General features: G+C 37.7%; 1 protein-coding gene across 11 annotated transcripts in view; it reads left to right on the top strand.

Annotated features, from left to right (window-relative positions):
- Positions 1-21,672, top strand: part of C7H2orf76 (chromosome 7 C2orf76 homolog) — a 91,780-nt gene that overhangs the window by 21,759 nt on the left and 48,349 nt on the right. For 10 of the 11 annotated variants that reach the window (XM_032636791.1, XM_032636796.1, XM_032636802.1 and 7 more), the window contains 2 exons: positions 9,188-9,256; positions 12,078-12,222. In XM_032636791.1, the coding sequence (XP_032492682.1) occupies positions 12,090-12,222 (133 nt within the window). In that variant the 5' untranslated portion in view covers positions 9,188-9,256; positions 12,078-12,089. Of the gene's footprint in view, positions 1-5,307; positions 5,369-9,187; positions 9,257-12,077; positions 12,223-21,672 lie in introns of those variants that run through there. The other variant, XM_032636798.1, reaches the window with a different exon arrangement.

Here is a 21,672-nt window from a genome sequence, read left to right as displayed (position 1 = left end):
TTATCTCAAACCAGCTGGGTAAGGTACCAGCCAGAACAGGTTTTTTTAGGCAGGGAAGTTTAAAGACCTTCCTAAGCCCTAGGCACTGTTACTTTTAAGATCTCCACCCTACATCGTAAAAAATGGACCTATATCCTGTATTAAATCTAACATATAATTATAAGTAGGGTTGAGTTGCTGTTGAAATGTTATGTGTTATAGGTAGTTACTTAAATGTTAATTTTGATTTTTAAAGGTTTTCATATTCTGGAGCAATAAGGTTTTTCTTCAGGTCTCAAACATTTTCATGACCCTGGAAAAGCTCATAGGCGCTGGGTAGTATGTCTGTAATGCAGGACTGATGTGTCAGGAGGAATTCCAGTGTTCCTCAGCCCTGCAGTTATCCAGACATTGATGGGGGCTCTAATGTGCCTCATGACACACATGTTGCTGGGTTTACAAAAATAAACCATGAACAGATGACTGCAGTATGACATGGTCAGGTGCTGTGAGAGGACCGAGGGGTCTTTAGCTGAGCTGGGGCAGAGGAGGAGCTGACTGTGATGCTGTCCTGGAGCAGGTGGTCCCAGGCCGGGTTTTGGGGGCTGCCTGTGTGGTAAGGTGAAGAGGCGAGGGGCACAGGGAGTTTGGGGAAAAGCTGGCGGTGGAAAGGTGTAGAAGAGGCTTGGAACAGCCTGGTACATGGGGAAATCATGGGCAGTTGTTGCTGCTGGGGTGACATGCGCAAAGTGGGTTGTGGTGGTGACGAATACCATCACAGGGGTGGGGAGGGGCTGAGTATGGAAGGCCTTTTGTGCACCTTGGACAGGTGTAGACTCATCCTGGGCACGTGACCTGCTCCCCGTGCCCCTCACTGCTGAATACTTTTCGGGTTTAGTTGACGTCCCTCAGTACGTATCAGTAGTGTAACTAAGTTTCTGACCCTCTCTGTTCTGTATAGTGTTTGATAAGTTTTCTTTTGTTTGCTTTGTTCAGTTAGCTCTTTTTTCTTAAAGGAAGTAGAAATACTTTAGCTTTAAAAGTAACTTTTTGTTGCTGTATACCACATACATCAGGAAAGTGCAAATGTAAGTATACAGGGAAATTAGCCTAATTTCAAAACACATAATCATTATGAAAACAGCAAGCAATATTAAAGATATATAAAACAAGTAACAGGCAAGAGCTAATATTCACTAATACGTCATAGCCATCTTTTAAAGTTAGTATCCCTGGATCCATTTCACCCTTTAATCTCTGCAAGGGGATTTTATTTTATGGTGTGACGTATTTACTTAACTAGGTCTTCACTGATGAACATTTAGATGGATTTTTATTTTTGTAAACTATTAGAAACACGTCAGTGAAAAATATCTTCCTTGAAAGTACATCTTTGTGCACTTATCTTCTCTTAAAATGATTTTACTATGAAAAATTTTAAGCATATAAAAAATTGAGTAGTATGATAAGGTCCCACATATACCCAGCTTCAGCAGTTACCAATGTTCTACAACTTTTTAAATAATCTACACATCCATAGTTGTTTTTCCTCTGTCAGAGTATTTGAAAACAAGTACCGGTCATAATACCATTTCACCTATATACCTCAGTCTTTTAAGTTAAAGACTCAGAAGCATAATAATATTAAATAAACAGAGTTGATATTAATTCCTAATATCATCTAATATTATGCAAATAAGGATCCGTGCAAGGTCTAAACATTGGTTGATACAGCTCTTTTAAGTCTCTTGGTTTATAACCTTCCTTTCCTTCTATATCTCTCATGCTAATTATTTGTTGAAGAAAACAAGTCATTTATTCAGTAGAATTTTCCACAGTCTGAACTTGGCTAATGACCTCCTTATGGTGTTATTTAACTTGTTCTTCCAGACACCATCATAGCCCATAAACCAGGATTTAGATCCGGAGGCTTGATTCATTTGTTAAGTTTGATTACTAAGTTCCAAGTGTTGTCAGCCCCTGCAGTATACATTCTAAAGTTTCCCATCCATCTTTTACCTAATGGTTTTGACACCCTTTTATGATCATTGCCTACATTCATTATATCATTAGGGTTTTCAAAGTGATGGCTTTTAGCAACTTTTGAGGTAATTGTGGATTCACATGCAGTTGTAAGAAGTAATACAGAGTGATCCCGTATGCCCTTCATCCAGTTTTCCCCAAAGGTAACATCCTGCTTCAGTGTAGTCTGGTATCACATCCAGGGAATTGATGTTGATACAATCCATGGACCAGATTTAGATTTCACTGGTTTTACATCTTCTTATGTATGCATGTATGCACGTGCATGTGCATTTAGTTTTATGCAGTTTTATCACATATGTAGATAAATGTGGATAACACCATGGTCAAGAATCCGTTCCATCACAAGGATCTCTCATGTTACCCTTTTATAGCCATAGCCACCTCCTCCCCTCCCCGCTGACCTGCGGAACACTGTTCTCCATTTCTATAATTTTGTCATTACAAGAGTGACATATAAATGGAACTACGCAGTATGTAATGTTCTGAGATTGGTGGGTTTTTTTCAGTTTAAATTCCCTTAAGATCCATCAAAATTGTTATGTGTATAACAGTTTATTCCTTTTTATTACTCAGTGTTTCATGATATGAATATACCACAGTTGGTTTAACCATTCACATGTTGAAGGACATTTGGGTTTCCAGTTTTGGGGTATTACACGTGAATATGCTATGAGCATTCGTGTATAGGTTTTTGTGTGAACGTAAGCTTTCATTTCTCTGGCATAAATACTCAAGAGTGTATTTGCTAGGTCTATGATAAGCACATGTTTAGTTGTGTAAGAAACTGCCATTCTTTTCCAGAGTGGCTATACGGTTTTACATTCCCATCAGCAATGAATGAAAGATCTAGTTTCTCTGCACCCTCACCAGCATTTGATATTATCACTGTTTTATTTTAGCCATTTTGATAAATTTGTAAATCATGATTTTTAAATTCTATCATTCCTTCAGTGCTTTTTAGCTGTAATTCTTCTATAAAGAAGAACTTTTTCATCAGCCATTTGGTAACCTTGAAATACAGTCTGTATAAGAATTTGATTATTTTTCTTATTTTCAATGCCCACCTCCCCACCTTGGTAAGCCAGTTTTCAGAAAAACAAATAAATGCCCTTTTAGCTTCCAGAGTGACTAATTGGCTTTTTAAACCATATCATTATAAACACATGGATTTTTAAAATATTTGATGTGATTATCTTCCAGGTAAATTAGTAGAAGAGAAATTGCCACGTCAAAGGGTAGGCAAATTTAAAATTTTGATATAGATTACCCCACTTCTCTCCAGAAAGGCTGTATCATTTTATGTTCTTAGCAAGAGTATATAAAATATTTATTTTTCTATACTCTTGCCAACACCGGTGTGGCCAGTTTTTAATTTAAAAATATTTTACCAATCTGATGGCAACTTGATATCTTAGTATTTCTATTTTCAGTTCTTTAGTTACTAGAAAAGTTGATCATCTTTTCATGTTATTGACTTCTTAACAATTCAGCCAATTGCCTATTAATTACCTTTACCCATGTTTCTATTAAGGTACTGATTTTTAAACATTTTTTTGTTGTTTTATCTGTCATCCTTATCTTTGATGGTTGCTGATTTTTATTTGTTTAGAAAGGTCTTTCCTTAAGATTATAAAATTTTATACCCATTTTTTGATGCCTTCCTGTGCTTTTACAGTTTAGTTTAAATATTTGTTCCACATATGGTTTATTTTGTATAAGGTATGAAGTAAGAATCCAGCATTACCTGTTTCCAAATGTCTGACCAGTTTAATACAGATTGGAAAAGAAAAAGTAAAACTGTCACTGTTTGCAGATGACATGATACTATATGTAGAAAATCCTAAAGATGCCACCAGAAAACTACTAGAACTAATCAATGAATTTGGTAATGTTGCAGGGTACAAAATTAATGCATAGAAATCTCTGGCATTCCTATACACTAACAATGAAAAATCAGAGAAATTAAGGAAAAAATCCCATTTACCAATGCAACAAAAAGAATAAAACACCTAGGAATAAACCTACCTAAGGAGGTGAAAGACTTGTACTCAGAAAACTATAAAACACTGATGAAAGAAATCAAAGAAGACATAAACAGATGGACAAATATACCATGTTCTTGGATTGGAAGAATCAATATTGTGAAAATGACTATACTACCCAACACAATCTACAGATTCAGTGCAATCCCCGTCAAACTACCAATGACATTCTTCACAGAATTAGAACAAAACATTTAACAATTCGTATGGAAACAGAAAAGACCCCAAATAGCCAAAGCAATCTTGAGAAAGAAAAATGGAGCTGGAGGAATCAGGCTCCCCAACTTCAAACTATACTACAAACTACAGTAGTCAAGACAGTATGGTGCTGGTGCAGAAACAGAAATATAGGTCAGTGGTACAGGATAGAAAGCCCAGAGATAAACCCGTGCACATATAGTCACCTAATTTCCAACAAAGGAGGCAAGAACATACAATGGAGAAAAGACAGCCTCTGCAATAAGTGGTGCTGGGAAAATTGGACAGCTACATGTAAAAGAATGAAATTAAAACACTACCTAAACTGTATACGAAAATAAACTCCAAATAGATTAAAGACCTAACTGTAAGACCGGACACTATAAAACTCTTAGAGGAAAACGTAGGAAAATCATGCTTAGACATAAACCAGAGCAAGATCTTTTTTGACTCACCTCCTGGAGTAATGAAAATAAAAACAAAAATAAACAAATGGGACCTAATAAAACTTAAAAGCTTTTGCGCAGCAAAGGAAACCATAAACAAGATGAAACGACAACCCTCAGCATGGGAGAAAATATTTGCAAATGAAACAACGGACAAAAGGATTAATCTCCAAAATATACAAACAACTAATGGAGCTCATTATCCAAAAAACAAACAACCCAGTTGAAAAATGGGCAGAAGACCTAAACAGACATTTCACCAAAGAAGACATACAGATGGTCAAGAGGCACATGAAAAGATGCTGAACATCACTAATTATTAGAGAAATGCAAATCAAAAATACAATGAGGTATCACCTCACACCGGTCAGAGTGGCCATTATCAAAAGATCTAGAAACAATAAATGCTGGAGAGGGTGTGGTGAAAAGGGAACCCTCCTCCACTGTTGATGGGAATGTAAATTGATAACAGCCGCTATGGAGAACAGTATGGAGGGTCCTTAAAAAACTAAAAATAAAACTACCATATGACCCAGCAATCCCACTACTGGGCATATCCTCTGAGAAAACCATAATTCAGAAAGAGACACGTACCACAATGTTCATTGCAGCACTATTTACAGTACCCATGGAAGCAACCTAAGTGTCCATTGACAGGTGAGTGGATAGAGATGTGACACATATGTACAATGGAATATTACTCAGCCATAAAAAGAAACGAAATTGAGTTATTTGTAGTGAGGTGGATGGACCTAGAGTCTGTCTAATGTAGAGTGAAGTAAGTCAGAAAGAGAAAAACACCATATGCTACCACACATATATGGACTCTAAAAAAAAGGTACTGATGAACCTAGGGGCAGGGCAGGAATAAAGACGCAGACATAGAGGACATGAACTTGAGGACACAGGGGTGGGGAGGAAAGCTGGGGTGAAGTGAGAGTAGCAATGACATATATACACTACCAAATGTAAGATAGCTAGTGGGAAGCAGCCGCATAGCACAGGGAGATCAGCTTGATGCTTTGTGATGACCTAGAGGGGTGGGATAGGGAGGTTGGGAGGGAGGCTCAAGAGGGAGGGGATGTGGGGATATATGTATGCATATGGCTGATTCACTTTGTTGTACAACAGAAACTAGCACTTATACTCCAGTAAAGCAATTATACTCCAGGAAAGATGTATTAAAAAAAATTAAAAATGTCTGACCAGTTTTCCCAATGCCATTGATTAAATAAACTATCTTTTCCCCACAAATGTGAAATGCCATTTTTTTTTTTTTTTTTTTTGCGGTACGAGGCCCTCTCACTGTTGTGGCCTCTCCCGATGCGGAGCACAGGCTCTGGACGCGCAGGCTCAGCGGCCATGGCTCACGGGCCCAGCCGCTCCGCGGCACGTGGGATCTTCCCGGACCGGGGCACGAACCCGTGTCCCCTGCATCGGCAGGCGGACTCTCAACCACTGCGCCACCAGGGAAGCCCTGAAATGCCATTTTTATGCTAAATTATTGAATCTTGAGTCTATTTCTGAGTTTTCTATTGTGTTCTATTGATTTGTCAGTCTTCAGTGTCACAGCTTAAATTACCTTAGATTGATTGTCCTTTAACATTTCTGTTATTGCATTTTGTAAATATATGAACATCATACTAGCTTGTTCATGTATTACTATTATATATCTGACTGTTGTTACTTTGTAGTGTGTTTTAATAATTGGTGCTGCTGATCTCTTTTTTTCTTTTATGACTTTGCTAAGTTCACAAGCATTTTCATCCAGATTAGAAGTATTTGTGATAAATCCAGACCACCATTTTATATTTTGATTGGGATTTTATTTAATTTATATTTTAATTTAGGGAGAATTGATTTCTTTACAACTTTGAGCTTTCATCGTTAAGAACATGGTCTGTCATTTCATTTATTCAGATCTTTTTTCATGTCCTTGAATATTTTTTGTTAATTTACCCCTAAATTATTGCTTTTGGTTTCTCTGTCCCTTCATTTGAGGAATGCGTTTTAAACTTGATCAGATTCATTTTTTTAAAGTAGGTCAAGCCTTCTGGGAAAATGTCACATTTATAGTTTGTAATACTGGCTTTCCAAGCTGTCTCTACAGTATGTCTGGCTCCCTAAACTAACAAGCTGTGTTTCCAACAGTCCTTGAGGCAAATTAAATAATGGCTTCATTCTGATAGTAGCTAATATGGTTTAGTTACTGAGTATAAATTACAACAAATTTCTGATGAAGATGACCATATGTTGTTGACCAAAATTAGATATTAATGCAAATTTGGAGTTTTAAATTGAAAACTTCAGCTATTTAAGTACAATATATGGGCAGCTTTTTATTAAGTGAAAAAAACAAACCTACAATTAGAAACGTTTCATAAGGCATGCATGTGCTAGCTTGCCCAGCCTCCTTGGTTAGACCATTTGTATCATTTATTTCATTGTACCTGGGAATCTTGTATCTTTATCTGCTGCCTACATGAGCTGTCTTTATGCCCAAACCTATTTAATCCCAAGTAGACTGTTGATAAAAGAAGCTACTATTTATTGAGATCCAGCTGTGTGAGATCCAACTATGTGTTGGGGCTAAGAGGTAGACTCAATAATTAAGTTAGCTCCGTCCAGCTCTAAGCTCTTTGGGAACTTGGACTGCATTATAGGCTTCCCAGCATGTTTGGATGTATGTGTGTGGTGTGCTTTGGAGGACTTCTTTGTTGTTCTGGGGACTTGGTGAGGGGAGGAAGAAGTTGGTCATAATTTTCACAAACCCTGTTAACACTGCTTCTAAAATATGGAATCTTTGATAATATCCCTTTCTTGAGAGAGATTCTTTATTAAGTACCTCAGTATATTTTAAATTGTAAATGTCTTGCTGAACCGCCATTATTTGGTAGATTTTAGGGTCAGAATTTTTGGGAAGCACTGTAAAACCAGATTTCATAAAAAATAATGTATTTTTTGGGAAATTTTTATGTTCATATCTTTGTCCACTTTTCTGACATGTTTTACATTTTCATTGTTGGTTTGTAAGAGATTTTTGTTTTGTTTGTTTTTCGGTCATGTTTAACCACACTAAAGAATGCAAATAAATAAAAGGATAATTGTACCTATTGATGTGGATAAAAGTAATAATAATTTTTCTATTATAATACCTAGTATTTGCAAGGAATACACTGTTCATGGGAAAACTGATGTGCCTCTCTGCAGAGCAATTTGGCAGTATCAAAAAATCTAACAAATACGCTTATTCATCTTGAGCCCAGGTTTTCTACTTCTCATGAGTCATTTCTCATGTGTGTATATTTGAAAATAAGCTAAATGTCCAATAATAAGATGTTGGAGGTAAGAAGTATGGAATGTTGTACAAACCTTAAAATCATTGAAGAAAAATATTTAATGCATGGGAAAATGTGCATAAGAAGTTAATTTAAAAGGCAACTTATAAAGAGCTTGTACTGTATGTTCCTAATTTAAAAACTTTTGTATATATAAGTGAAATAAAGTATGTAGACTTTGGATTCTAAATCAAACACGCTAACTGTAAAAAGACATTTTGGAGACAGAGAAAATCAAACAGGGACTAAGTATTAGATGAAACTGAGTATTTGCTATTAGTTTTGTTAGGTATGATAATGACATTTTAGTTTTTTTAAGCGTTCAGTGTTAGAGACACATACTGAAGTGTTATAGGGTGAAATTATATGAAATCTGGAATTGCTGCACAATAGTCAAAACTAAAGGAATTAGATAAAACAACAACAAATAGTGTAGTAGCTAATAATGGAATTATCAAAAGATTTAATTTAGAGGGAAAATATTATTTTTAGTTCCTTAAAAACCACTTGTTGAATTATACACAGTATACCAATTATAATTGCAAATTATTTTATGCATTAAAACAGCTGAACCTTTGCTTTTCATGCATAATATGCTGTATATTCTCTCAAACTTAGTAAAATATTTGTGTAAGCATTCTATGATTCAGAGAGACTTTCTAGGCCACATTAGTGTGGCTTATTTGTGTATATTATGAAGTATTTCGGACACACTAAAAGGCTTAAAGAATAGTCATTTATACTATCCCTATACCTAACATCCTACTTAAGATATAAAATGCAACCAGCATAATTGAAACACCGGTTTTACTTCTCCCTAATTGCATAATCCTTTCTCTGCCTCAGAAAGAACAATTAATCATCTCCTTTTAAACATAATAAAGGCTATGCTTTTGAACTTTATGTAAATGGTAGTGTATTCTGATGCTTTTGCGGCTTGATTTTTTTCCATTCACCTTACTCTTTCTGAGATTTCATCTGTGTTAATGTGCATAGTTCAGGTTCATTCATTTTCACTGCTTGAACTAATTTCATTGTATGAAAATGTCACAATTATCTATCCTCCTGCTGATGAACATTTAGCCGTTTCCAGTTTTTGCGATTAACAAATGATGTTACTATTAATGTTCTTTTACAGTTCTTCTTGGGCCGTGTGTGAGAGAGTCCCCAGGACACCTACCTACGAATGAAATTGCTGGATTGAAAGGTATGTGAATCTTCCGCCTTACTAAATATTGCCAAATTGTCTCCAAAAGTAGAACCTGTTTGGATGCCAGCCTTAACTGGTTCTGCACCCTTGCCAACACTAGGTATTGTCAGACTTTTTCGTTTGTCAGTTTGATGAGTAATATATCTCATTGCTATTTTGAATTTCACTGATTACTGGTGAGGTTGGACATCTTATGTTATTAGTATTACAGGGTTTTTTTCTTTTGGAATTTTATTTTTAATATAGTAAGTTCTTATTAGTTATCTATTTTATACATATTAGTGTATATATGTCAATCCCAATCTCCCAGTTCATCCCACCACCACCACCACCACCCCCCCCCCCACCCCCTGCTCCCTGCTTTCCCCTCATTACAGGTATTTTTTTTAGTACTTGCATATTATGGCTGTAAGTTGTATGCAAAGTTGAAAGCATGAAGTAGTTGCTACTAGTTAGAAATATACCATAATTTTATTTTTAAAACATTGGCAACTTTGCAGATTTTTTGGAGGAGATAGTTTGGGATGATTTTTCGAACAGTGCATTAGAGAGCGCATGGGATTTGGAATTAAATTGGTGCTTGAATCCTGGCTTCATTTTTTATCAGCTATATGACCTTGGGCAATTAGTGCAATCTCTCTTGAGTCTTTCCTCATCCTTAAATGAGTATAATACCTTCTGGTTTGATGATAGAATTAAATCTGTAACAGTTTTTGCCTAGTCATCAAAGAAACACATGGTCTTGTGTTACCCTGATGGCAGATTATGTGTTTTCTGTTGACTAATTCTGGACGCTTTTCGTCGAGTGCTGCTTTCAGTTGGTCTAATTGGGAGCAGTACTTGTTGGAATTAAGTGTTTGGTTTTCCAGAAGGAGCTCAAAATAGAGGACTCCCTTCCAATCCCACCATATACACAACATCACCTTTTTTGGATGAAGACCTGCCTTTGGTGTGGTCAGTGGTGGTTCATTTTGCCTGCCTCACGATCTGTTCCACATTATTGTACAGTATCCATTTTTTCATCACCTGTCACAATTTGTGTTAAAAATGGAACGTTTTCATTATGTTTAAGTAGAGAATCGCATGCAGGAATATGGTCAAGAAGGTTTTTTTTACTTAACTTATGTGGAACCCAAACATCAAAGCAATGAACATAACCAAGCTGGTGCAAATAATTTTCAACGCTTGATTTGGATATTTTGAGTATGTCGGCTATCTCCCATGTGGTATAATGTTGATTCTTCTCAATTAATGTCTTGGTTTGATTGCTACCAACTTCAGCTAGTCTCCCCGACCATGGAGCATCATCCAGTGAGAAATCTCCAGCACAAAACTTTGCAAACCACTTTTGACACGTTCAATCAGTCACAGCACCTTCTCCATACACTGCACAAATCTAGTTTTTTGCATTTTGGTTTCGTTTTTACCTTTCTTGAAATAATAAAGCATAATATGCTGAAAATGTTGCTTTCTTTCTTCCATCTTCAATGTTAAAGTGGCTACACAAAAATTCACCAATTTTTTTTTAAATCAATTTATTTATTTTTGCTGTGTTGGGTCTTCGTTTCTGTGCGAGGGCTTTCTCTAGTTGTGTCAAGTGGGGGCCACTCTTCATCGCGGTGCGCGGGCTTCTCTATCGCGGCCTCTCTTGTTGCGGAGCACAGCTCCAGACGTGCAGGCTCAGTAGTTGTGGCTCACGGGCCTAGTTGCTCCGCGGCATGTGGGATCTTCCCAGACCAGGGCTCGAACCCGTGTCCCCTGCATTGGCAGGCAGATTCCCAACCACTGTGCCACCAGGGAAGCCCCGATAATTCTGTTTTTTAAATGCACTCTGATATGACAGCTGTCACAATACAATCTAACATAATTGTTTTGAATGAAGTTAAAGACAACCAAGTGCTACTAGAGTCATCTTACAGAAAAAACCGAAAGAACCTTTTGGCCAACCCAATACATAGTTTTAGAATGAAATAAACATATTCAAATAATAGTGTGGAAGGTGGATGATACCGTGGCACATGATTAAATCCTTCCTGAAATCTGGCAACATTTGTGAAATTTAAATGCAGCCTGGGGCTTCCGTGGTGGCACAGTGGTTAAGAATCCACCTGTCAATTCAGGAGACACAGGTTCGAGCCCCAGTCTAGGAAGATCCCACATGCCGCAGAGCAACTAAGCCCATGCGCCACTACTGAGCCTGTGCTCTAGAGCCCGTGAGCCACAACTACTGAGCCCGCATGCCACAACTACTGAAGCCCGTGTGTCTAGAGCCCGTGCTCCACAACAAGAGAAGCCACTGCAATGAGAAGCCTGCGCACCGCAACGAAGAGTAACCCCTGCTCCCCGCAACTAGAGAAAGCCGGTGCGCAGCAACGAAGACCCAACGCAGCCAAAACAAAAAGAACAAAACAAAACAAAATGTAGCCTGATAGTTGATGCTAATATAAGTGTACTTCATCTCAGGGCCAAATGAGGAGATCACTGGTGTACCAAACCAGAGTGGTCACATGTTTAGTGCAACCCACTTCTCCCCATACATGCACACCCACACTCTTGAGTCAATTGTGTTCATCTTCTGTGCCCTGTCAGTTTTTGACCAGTCAGAACATCAGTGACTGTGATGAAGCTGTCCAGGATCGCAGTGGGTAGGTGGGAGTGACCTTGGGACCCTTTGGTTGTCCCGGAATCTGGCGTGGGTGTGGGGACTGTGTTGCTAACTGTGCAGTGTGGGAGAGATGGGCTGGGTGCCCAAGAGCTGATGGAGGAAGTACAGGCTTGTAGATAATTATGAGTTGATGTTATTGTCCCCTTGCCACAGGAATTTCTTCACATGGCTTCCGAAGATGTGACCATTACGGTTCGCCTCATTCGTTCATTTGAGCATCGCAATTTCAGACCTGTAGTGTATTATGGAGTTCATTTGGACCAAACTGTAAAGGAATTTATAGTATTTCTAAAGCAAGGTATGAGACATCTCAGCCACTTTGTTTTGTTAGTGTTTTGAAAAATATTGTTGACTATTAGAATGATAGTAATCTTTAAAAAACACTTGGAAAGATATTAACCTGTGTTCTAAGCCAGGTGTGAGGCTGGCTCCTGCTCTGGGCCTTGGCATCAGTGGCAGTGTTTCCCTGAGGCTTATTTAGCAACATGTTTGCCCTCATCAGAGATTGTCACTATCATGTTTGGCTTCTCCCTTTTTTAATTAAAAAAAAAATTAAGGTCTGTGTTTGCTTGTAACATACGGGTTTATGTATTTGGAGACTGGTTAGTAAGAGAATGTAGTGTTACCCGGCTGAGCACAAGAGGGCCTTCTGGGGAGTGTGACAGGAAGGTGGCAGGCCTCTGTACGGCCAGGAAATCATGAGAGCTGCTGGTCATTGTGGGCACAGAAGTGACAGGCAGCCTCACTGGTGCTACTATATCATTTCAAGCTTAACATACAGCAGGCTTGAATTTAGTCTTCATTTTGATCGGTCCTTTGTGGGTTTCTAATCTCTGTTTTCAATTACTGAAGTGTTCCAATCATCAACATTTGATGAAACATCTAGAATAAGCTTTTATTATTATCTTATGGTATAATGTACAGATCTTTGTGTACTGTTCTATGAGTTTTGACAGATGTAGTACTTTATATCCAACTTAATTTTTAAAAACTGACATAATTTCAGACACAGAAAAGTTGCAGAAACTCCTGGATGCTCTTCACATATTCCCCAAATGTCAACATTTTGTTAACATTTGTTTTTCTCTCGCCTCCACCTTCCCCCTTCCTCTCTTACTCTCCCACTTCATTCTTTTCTCTGAACCTTTTAGAAGTATGTTGCAGACATGATTCCCTTTTACCTCTAAATATTTAAGTGTGTATTTTCTAAAAACAAGGAATTCACTTATATAAACATAGTACAGTGATGAAAATCAGGAACTTAACGTTGAAACAATGCTATTATCTACTTTACAGACCTTATTGAGATTAATTAATTCCTTTAATCTGAGTTAATTTCTTTATCCTGGAGTCTTTTTTTTTTTTTTTTTTTTGCTGTACGCAGGCCTCTCACCGTTGTGGCCTCTCCCGTTGCGGAGCACAGGCTCCAGACGCGCAGGCTCAGCGGCCGTGGCTCACGGGCCCAGCTGCTTCGCGGCATGTGGGGTCTTCCCGGACAGGGGCACGAACCCGCGTCCCCTGCATCGGCAGGCGGACTCTCAACCACTGCGCCACCAGGGAAGCCCTATCCTGGAGTCTTTTATTGTATTTCATCACATTGGCAATTTTGAATAGTACAGTCCAGTTATTTTGTAGAACGCAGGTGGGTTTTTCCAGTGTTTTCTCATTATTAGATTTAGGTTATGCTTTTTCTCCCCTCCACAGTTTCCCCTATTATTAACATCTTACATTAGTATGCTGCATTTGTTGCAATTAATGAAACAATATTGATGCATCATTAATTACAGTCCATAGTTTATTCAGGTTTCCTTAGTTTTCAATTTCAAATCATTGAAACAATGCTGACTTCTCAGTGCATTTACACCAGGATGCACATGCTGTCGACTGCCCCCATTAGTGGCAATGGTGACTTTAATCAGTTGGTTAAGGTGATATCTGCCAGGTTTCTCCACTGTACATTTTTATTGTCATTGAAAATTAACTTGTAGGGGTATATTCTGAGACTATGTGAATGTCCTGTTGCTTCTCAAACTTTCATCCACTAGTTCAGCATCCTTTGATGATTCTTGCTTGAGTCAGTTATTATGATGATGATTGGCAAATGGTGATTTTTCTTATTCCATCATTCCTTTTAGATACATTAGTTGTTTTTCTACAGTAAGGAAGAGCTTTTTACCCTACCCACCCATTCTCACCCCCCGCCCCATTTATTTAATCTTTTGTTTATATCACTGTGGACTCAAGGATTCTTACTTTATTCAAAGGATTATAATTCTTTACTATGATTATTTTATTTTGATGCTCTAATCATCCCCATTTTGGCTGGTGGTAGCCCCTTCAGTCTGGGTCCATGTCCTTTTAACATGTCCCCAATCCTTCTTAGAGCACTTCCTTACTTTTTGGTCTAAGATGTTCCAGACATGTCCTGTTCTTTCTCTGCCCCAGCCCTGGGATCAACCATTTCTCAGAGGAGCTCTGATTCTATTACTGGAGAATGTTATTGGGAGACCAAGATCTTGTTTTATGTGTGTGGAATGTAAGTGTGTATAGCTAACTTTAAGAAATGTAGTTAATTCTTGACATTTTATTTCCTGATTGACTTTGTAAAATTTCTAAACTCTTCTCCCTTACTTTTTTTTTTTCTTTTGGTCTAATTTTGAGTGGTTTCACTGCTCAGTATTACTTGCTTAAGAAAGTGAGGTATATAAACCCATAGGGAAAACGAACTAGTCAGTCTACTTGTTATGGAGAGATTGAGAGCTGGTACTGAGATACTGCCAATTACAGAGGGTCCTGCTTTTGAAAAGATACCGCCAAAAGCATAGTCAGGTTTTGAAATAAAAACAAATCCCTACATTTTTTATTTTAAAATCTTTGTGTGTGTTATGGGTTACCGTGTTTCTTACTGTTAATACAGTGAGTGCTGTGGTGTTCTTGGCACAGTGCAGAATAGGTTCTCTGAAGTCCTTGAGAATAAGATGTAATCTTCAAGCTGCTCCAGTGCCGCCAGGGGCAGATGTATTCTTCCGGGGGTCACTGTGTTCTTTCCTTCCCAAGTACCATAGAATGCTCCCCATTAGAGCAGTGGTGTGGATCACAGCTAGATGCTCAGCCCAGCCTACTCACATCTTTCACCTGTGCTACTAATAGTATATCCACTACTTGTTTCTATCGTGCCTGTGGGAAATGTGTTCCACTGATTAAAAGGTAAACTTTGGGGTTCAGACCTTTTTGGCTTGTGCGCTCTCTGCCTATCTTTGTCATCTGATTTGAGGTACTGTGGAACTCTGCAAAGCTGGTGAATTTACCCTTTATGAATTGTGTACATAACAAAGACCAAATAGCTTATTACTGAGAAATTTTTGAACTAATAATAATAATAGCAAGCATTATTATGTATCAGATACTGTGCTAAGAACTCTAAGTAGGTTATCTCATTTCATCCTCACAGCATCCTTCTACATTAGGAACTGTTATTATCTCCATTTTACAGATGAAGAAACTAAGGAACACAGAGAGAAGTGAAGAAACTTGCCTGAGATTACATGGCTAACACAAGGCAAAGCTACAGCCCAACCCAGGCTGTTCAGCTGTACATCATGCACTCCTAAGCACTACACTAAGTTGCCTCTTTACTTTTGTCTACTGCCTTGCTTGCTTAAGAGGATCCCTGAAGTACATGGATTCACTCAGTGTCAAAAGAGTCTTTGAATTTAGTTCATCTTGCTCTAGTGTTTTTTTAAATTGAAATATAGTTGATTTACAGTGTTTCAGGTGTACAGCAAAGTGATTCAGTTATATATATGTACATATTCTTTTTCAGGTTCTTTTCCATTATAAGTTATTATAAGATATTGAATATAGTTCCCTGTGCTATACAGTAGGTCCTTGTTTACATATTTTATATATAGTAGTGTGTATCTGTTAATCCCAAATTACCAATTTATCCTTCTCACCCCTTACCCTTTGGTAACCATAAGTTTGTTTTCTATGTCTGTGAGTCTTTTTCTGTTTTGTAAATAAGTTCATTTGTATCATTACTCTAGATTCCACAAATAAGTGATATCATATGATATTTGTCTTTATCTGACTTACTTCACTCAGTATGATAATCTCTAGGTCCATCCATGTTGCTGCAAATGGCATTATTTCACTCTTTTTTATGGCTGAGTATATATATGTATATGTATTCCATTATATATGTACCACATCTTCTTTATCCATTCATCTGTCGATGGACGTTTAGGTTGCTTCCATGTCTTCGCTATTGTAAATAGTGCTGCTGTGAACATTGGGGTGCATGTATCTTTTCAAATTAAGAGTTTTCATCTTTTTCAGATATATGCCCCAGAGTGGGAATGCTGGATCATAGGGTAACTCTAGTTTTAGTTCTTTTTTTTTTTTTCTCTTTTTTCGGTACGCGGGCCTCTCACTGTTGTGGCGTCTCCCATTGCGGAGCACAGTCTCCCGACGCGCAGGCTCAGCGGCCACGGCTCACAGGCCCAGCTGCTCCATGGCCTGTGGGATCTTCCCAGACCGGGGCACGAACCCATGTCCCCTGCATCGGCAGGCGGACTCTCAACCACTGCGCCACCAGGGAAGCCCTAGTTTTAGTTCTTTAAGGGACTTCCATACTGTTCTCCATAGTGGCTGCACCAATTTTCATTCCTACCAGCAGTGTAGGAGGGTTCCCTTTTCTCTACGCCCTCTCCAGCATTTATTATTTGTAGACTTTTTGATAATGACCATTCTGACTGGTCTGAGGTCTGGTCTGACTGGTCTGACCTCATTATAGGTTTGATTTGCATTTCTCTAATAATTAGTGATGTTGAGCATCTTTTCATGTGCCTGTTGGCCTTGCTGTAATGTTTTGAACACTTAAAGCTGGAAGGATGTTTGACATTGTGGCATAGCGAATCTTGTACACAGACAGAAATGTTCATTGAATGACCTTGAATGACCTTTTGGGGTTATTTTAGATGCCTTCTTGCCTTTCTAGCTGTTTTCTTCTTATCATAGTCACTTTTTGCCATCCATAGCTTAACCTTGTCTCTTCCCATAATTGTCTGTATTTCTCCCTTAGCCAAGAAACTTTGGTCAAATTTGATCCATTCTGCATTGAGAATCATTGTACCACTACACCATGCCATTAAAATCTAAAGCTGTATAAATATAGTACATAAGTATAGTAAATATAAACTAACACAAATAAGTATAAATATATCAATAATAATACTTAAGATTATATTTATATGTAAGCATATAAATATAACAAAACAAGTAAATCTATTATTAACATATCTGATGTTAATCAGATATTCTGAACACAGAGGTACCGTATACCATAAGGTATATTACCTTATATAGATGACAAATTTTCTAGATTCAGAATAAATAAACCAATTATCTAGATAATATGACATTTTAATTATTCATTGATTTGGAAGCATTTTAGTACTTTGTAATACTTTAAATCTTGATTCTGAATGTAAAATTATTTCATCTGTTAAACAGAGGAAAGCTGTGGAGATTTTATCCAACCTTCCAATTCAGAACTCATTCTTCATACCCTATTACTCCTGGTGATATGTTACTTTGTAGAGCAGTCTATTCTATTGGGTGACTACTAGAATAGTTAGAAAGATTTTCTTTATCTTTTTAATTTTTATATGTTTGTTTATATCTAATTCTCCCCTCCACAGTTTCCCCTATGATTAACATCTTACATTAATATGCTGCATTTGTTGCAATTAATGAACCAATATTGATGCATTATTAATTACAGTCCATAGTTTATTCAGGTTTCCTTAGTTTTTACTGAGGTCCATTTTCTGCTCCAGGATCCCATCCAGGATACCACATTACATTTAGTTGTCATGTCTCCCTAGGCTCTGTGAACTGTGACAATTTCTCAGATTTTCCCAGTTTGATGACTTTGACAGTTTTGGGGAGTACTGATCAGGCCTATCATAACACGCCTCTCTGTTGGAATGTTCCTGATGCTTTTCTCATGATTAGACTGGGGATATGGGTTTTTGAGAGGAAAATCACAAAGATAAAGTGTCACTTTTATCACATCATATCAAGGGCACCTACTTTCTACATGATTTATGACTGTGGATGTTGACCTTGATTGCTTGGCTGAAGTAATGTAGGTTTCCCCACTGTAAGGTTGCTCTGTTGTCTCCCTGTTCATAACATACCCTTTGGAAGGAAGTCACTATGCACAGTACACAGTTGAGGAGTGGGGAGTTAATTTAATTGGAATTCTTTTGCATGGGAGATTTTATTTATTTTGTTACTCAAATTAGTCTAGATTTGGTCGTTGGAAACTCTTTCAGCTGGCTTCTGTGCCCCTTTGACATATGCCATCTGTGTGTAGTTCTGGTACTTTAAGATGTTCCAGGATAATTTTGTATATCCTGAGCCAGTCCTAGAATCAGCCATTTCTCTAGGAGCCCTGGTTGTTTTATTGGAGAATGGTATTAGAAGCCAAGATCTGAGTGCTAGGTATGCTCTTTACTACTGGGGTTTCATTTCTTCTAGGCTCTCTTAACCGGCAGAGCAAAGAAGTATATGAACCTGTATACTTATGCATAGGTGTAAATATTTTCATGTTTACCATCTGAATCTGTATGTTAAACGTGAATTCTTACTGATGTTTCCAACTCTAATCCATTATCACGTGGATCATTCCGGCCTTCTCCCCTTGCTTATCTGTACATCCCCAATCCAACAGTGAGGAACCTGACTCCTAACATCTGCCATCCCTTTACTTACTTGTTTAATTCCAGTATACCGGTATAGCTGTATCAGAGTTGTTAATTGGTACTCTGTGGGAAACAACGTGATATTAACTAGAGTTCAGTGCTTTTGTGCAGTTCCTTTTGCCTTAATCTTACAAAAATCTATTCATTGCCAAAGTTATTTAGGTCAGCGCCATTTTTTCACCCTCTTCAGTAAGATTATTTCATCTATTTGCAGTACAGCTGTATTCTCTTGTCACCCTCTGCATTCTTTCCTGGGATCCCCTGTCCTTCTAAATGTTTTTTTGTTTTTTGCTTTGCATACATTAAGGTTCACTCTTTGTGCTGTTAAGTTCTATGGGTTTTGACAAATGAATTATCATACAGAATAGTTTACATGCCCTAAAAATCCCCCAGGCTTCACCCATTCATCCTCTCTTCAAGCCCCTGGCATCCACTGATCCTTTTACTGTCTCTAGTTTCGCTTTTTCCAGGATATCATGTACTTGGAATCATACAGTATGTAGCCTTTTCAGACTGGCTTCTTTCCCTTAGGAACATGCATTTAAGGCTCTTCGGAGTCTTTTCATGGCGAGTCACATCTTCTTAATCCCCTTCATCTGGAGCAGCCCCCACCTTCATTTATCTGTCATCGCATTGATTTTTTAAAAGGAAAATCCAGGTCTGTGTTTTATAGAATGCCCCACAACATGGATTTGTCTGATTGTTTTCTTATGGTTAGATTCAGGTTAAACATTTTTGGCCGGATTACCATGTAGCTTGCAGATCTACAAGCCACGACCTGTGGGGTCAATCTGACCTGCCACCTGTTTTTATAAACAAAGTTTATTGAAACACAGCCACACCCATTTGTCTACATATTATATGTACTGCTTTTGTGTTTCAGTGGCACTTACACAGTTGTGACAGGCTGTATGGCTCACAAAAAACTAAAATATTTATTACTGGTCTTTACAGAAATAGTTTGCTGATCCCTGATGTTGGTGATTCCTCCTAGTTGCATCTCATCAGGAAGCACTTGGTATTGCTTTGCCCCACTATTGGCGGTATTTATTTATTTATTTATTTATTTAACAAACTGGATCACCAGTTTATTACAAAAGGATAAAACTCAGGAACGGCCAGGTGGAAAATATGCATAGGACAAAGCATGGGGAAAGGGTGCAGAGCTTCCATGCCCTCTCGGAGTGCGCCATTCTCCCTGGTATCTCCGTGCGTTCACCGACCTGGAAGCTCTGGTGATACGTATTTAGGTCATTTGGTTAAGGTGCTGCCTACCAGATTTCTCTGTTGTAAAGGTATCTTTCTAACTAATAAGTAGTGTGTGGAGCGATAAACATTGAGACGATATGCATGTGTTGTTTCCAATAGTTTTAGTGTCTATTGATGATCCTTACCTGAATCACTGGTGGTTGCAGAAATTGGGATTTTTTTCTAACTCTGTGACTACTTCTGCATTTATTATCTGGCATTCTTCTGTAACGAAGCACTCCCTTGGTGCCCCTCCTATTTAGAAAGGAACAGGATAATTTTGTAGTAGCAAATTCGTAGCACATTATCACCTTATCACAAAGGGGCCATTCCTTCAATACAGTGTTGAGGTGATGGTCTCTTGTTTGTAGTAGAAAATGTACTGTAGATTCTTTAGTTTAAATACTTAACTCTATAAATTTGAAACACAAAATAATACTCTATCTTTTGTGGCTATGACAACAGAATGAAAATATAACGACCAAGAAGGTATGCTAACTTAAGGATAATTAGTGCTTACCTCTGGGAAGGGAGGTTAATGGGACTACAGAAGGACATAGAAAAGGTTTCAACTGTATCCATAATGTTTTATTTAATAAAAAAATAGTAAAGATCTGAAGTAGTTATGACAATATGTTAACATTTGTTAAATTTGGTTGATGGGTTAAATGAACTTTTGTTCTATTCTCCATACTTTTTAATGTTTAGATTATTTCATGATTAAAGTAAAAAGCATCTTGATATAGCTTAACTTTGAAGTCTTACTCTAATACCTGATAGAACCCTTCATCAGGGTAGAATGTTGGCACAGTGTTCTGATTAATGTTAGGTCTTTAGTATTCTTGCCTGTACAGATTAGTCATTGAATTAGTCAGTTTCTTTTTTTCCCTTAGGTGTTTGTGCTTTCCTAAAAATCTTTAAACGTAGATCCAGCATCTAATAAAAAATTACAAATTATACCACTTCTATTTTTAGAGCCTTTACTATGAGGTAAAGAATTATTTTGTTGTCCATTGGTACTTTAATAATTTTCCAGACTTTGTTGATTTTTATATTGAAACATGTGTTTTAACATCTCAGACTCCTTTGTGGCATCCTAATTGCCAGCAGTATATTTATCACGTTGCCTTATTTTTCTCATAATTAAGTTTTCTGTGGATGCCTTTTATGGGGACCTGAATGGATGAGTAAAATTACTGGTTGCCTTCTACTGAACTTTCCAATAATGAAATACTAAGTGGGTTTTTGCAGAATTTTGCAATCCTGAACTCTTCTGTAAAAGTTCATTAGATTCCAAAGTTAATAAGTTCAAAGGTGGGAAAACATAAAGTGAAAGAAAAGCTTAGTACAAAGTAGGAAATAATTTTCAGAATATAATAGATATGTTACAGGCTTTTGCTTTCAGCCAAGGTGGAGTAACAGGGACTGAACTTTTTCTTTTAATTGAAATAACTGAAAAACTGTGCAAAATACATCAAACAGTGATGTTCAGATATTGGACATCATATAGCACAAGATGGGATAGCAGAAACAAACAAGGTGGCCCCTATGATTGTGCCATCTTACTGTGGGAGAGAGATGTAGGCCACAGAGAAGGGTGGGGGAATTCAGGTAGAGGCTGGAGAATTCTATGAGTTTATGAGTCACAGCTGGCATCCTGGAGTGGAGTCTGGACAGAGTTCACAGGGCAGAGTACTAGAATGGAACGAGCTGTACAAAGTGAGAGCTCT

The sequence above is a fragment of the Phocoena sinus genome, chromosome 7, assembly GCF_008692025.1.
Source record: "Phocoena sinus isolate mPhoSin1 chromosome 7, mPhoSin1.pri, whole genome shotgun sequence".
In the NCBI taxonomy this organism is placed as follows: domain Eukaryota; kingdom Metazoa; phylum Chordata; class Mammalia; order Artiodactyla; family Phocoenidae; genus Phocoena; species Phocoena sinus.
The sequence above is the reverse complement of the archived record's forward strand: the minus strand, read 5'-3'. Positions and strand labels throughout refer to the sequence as shown.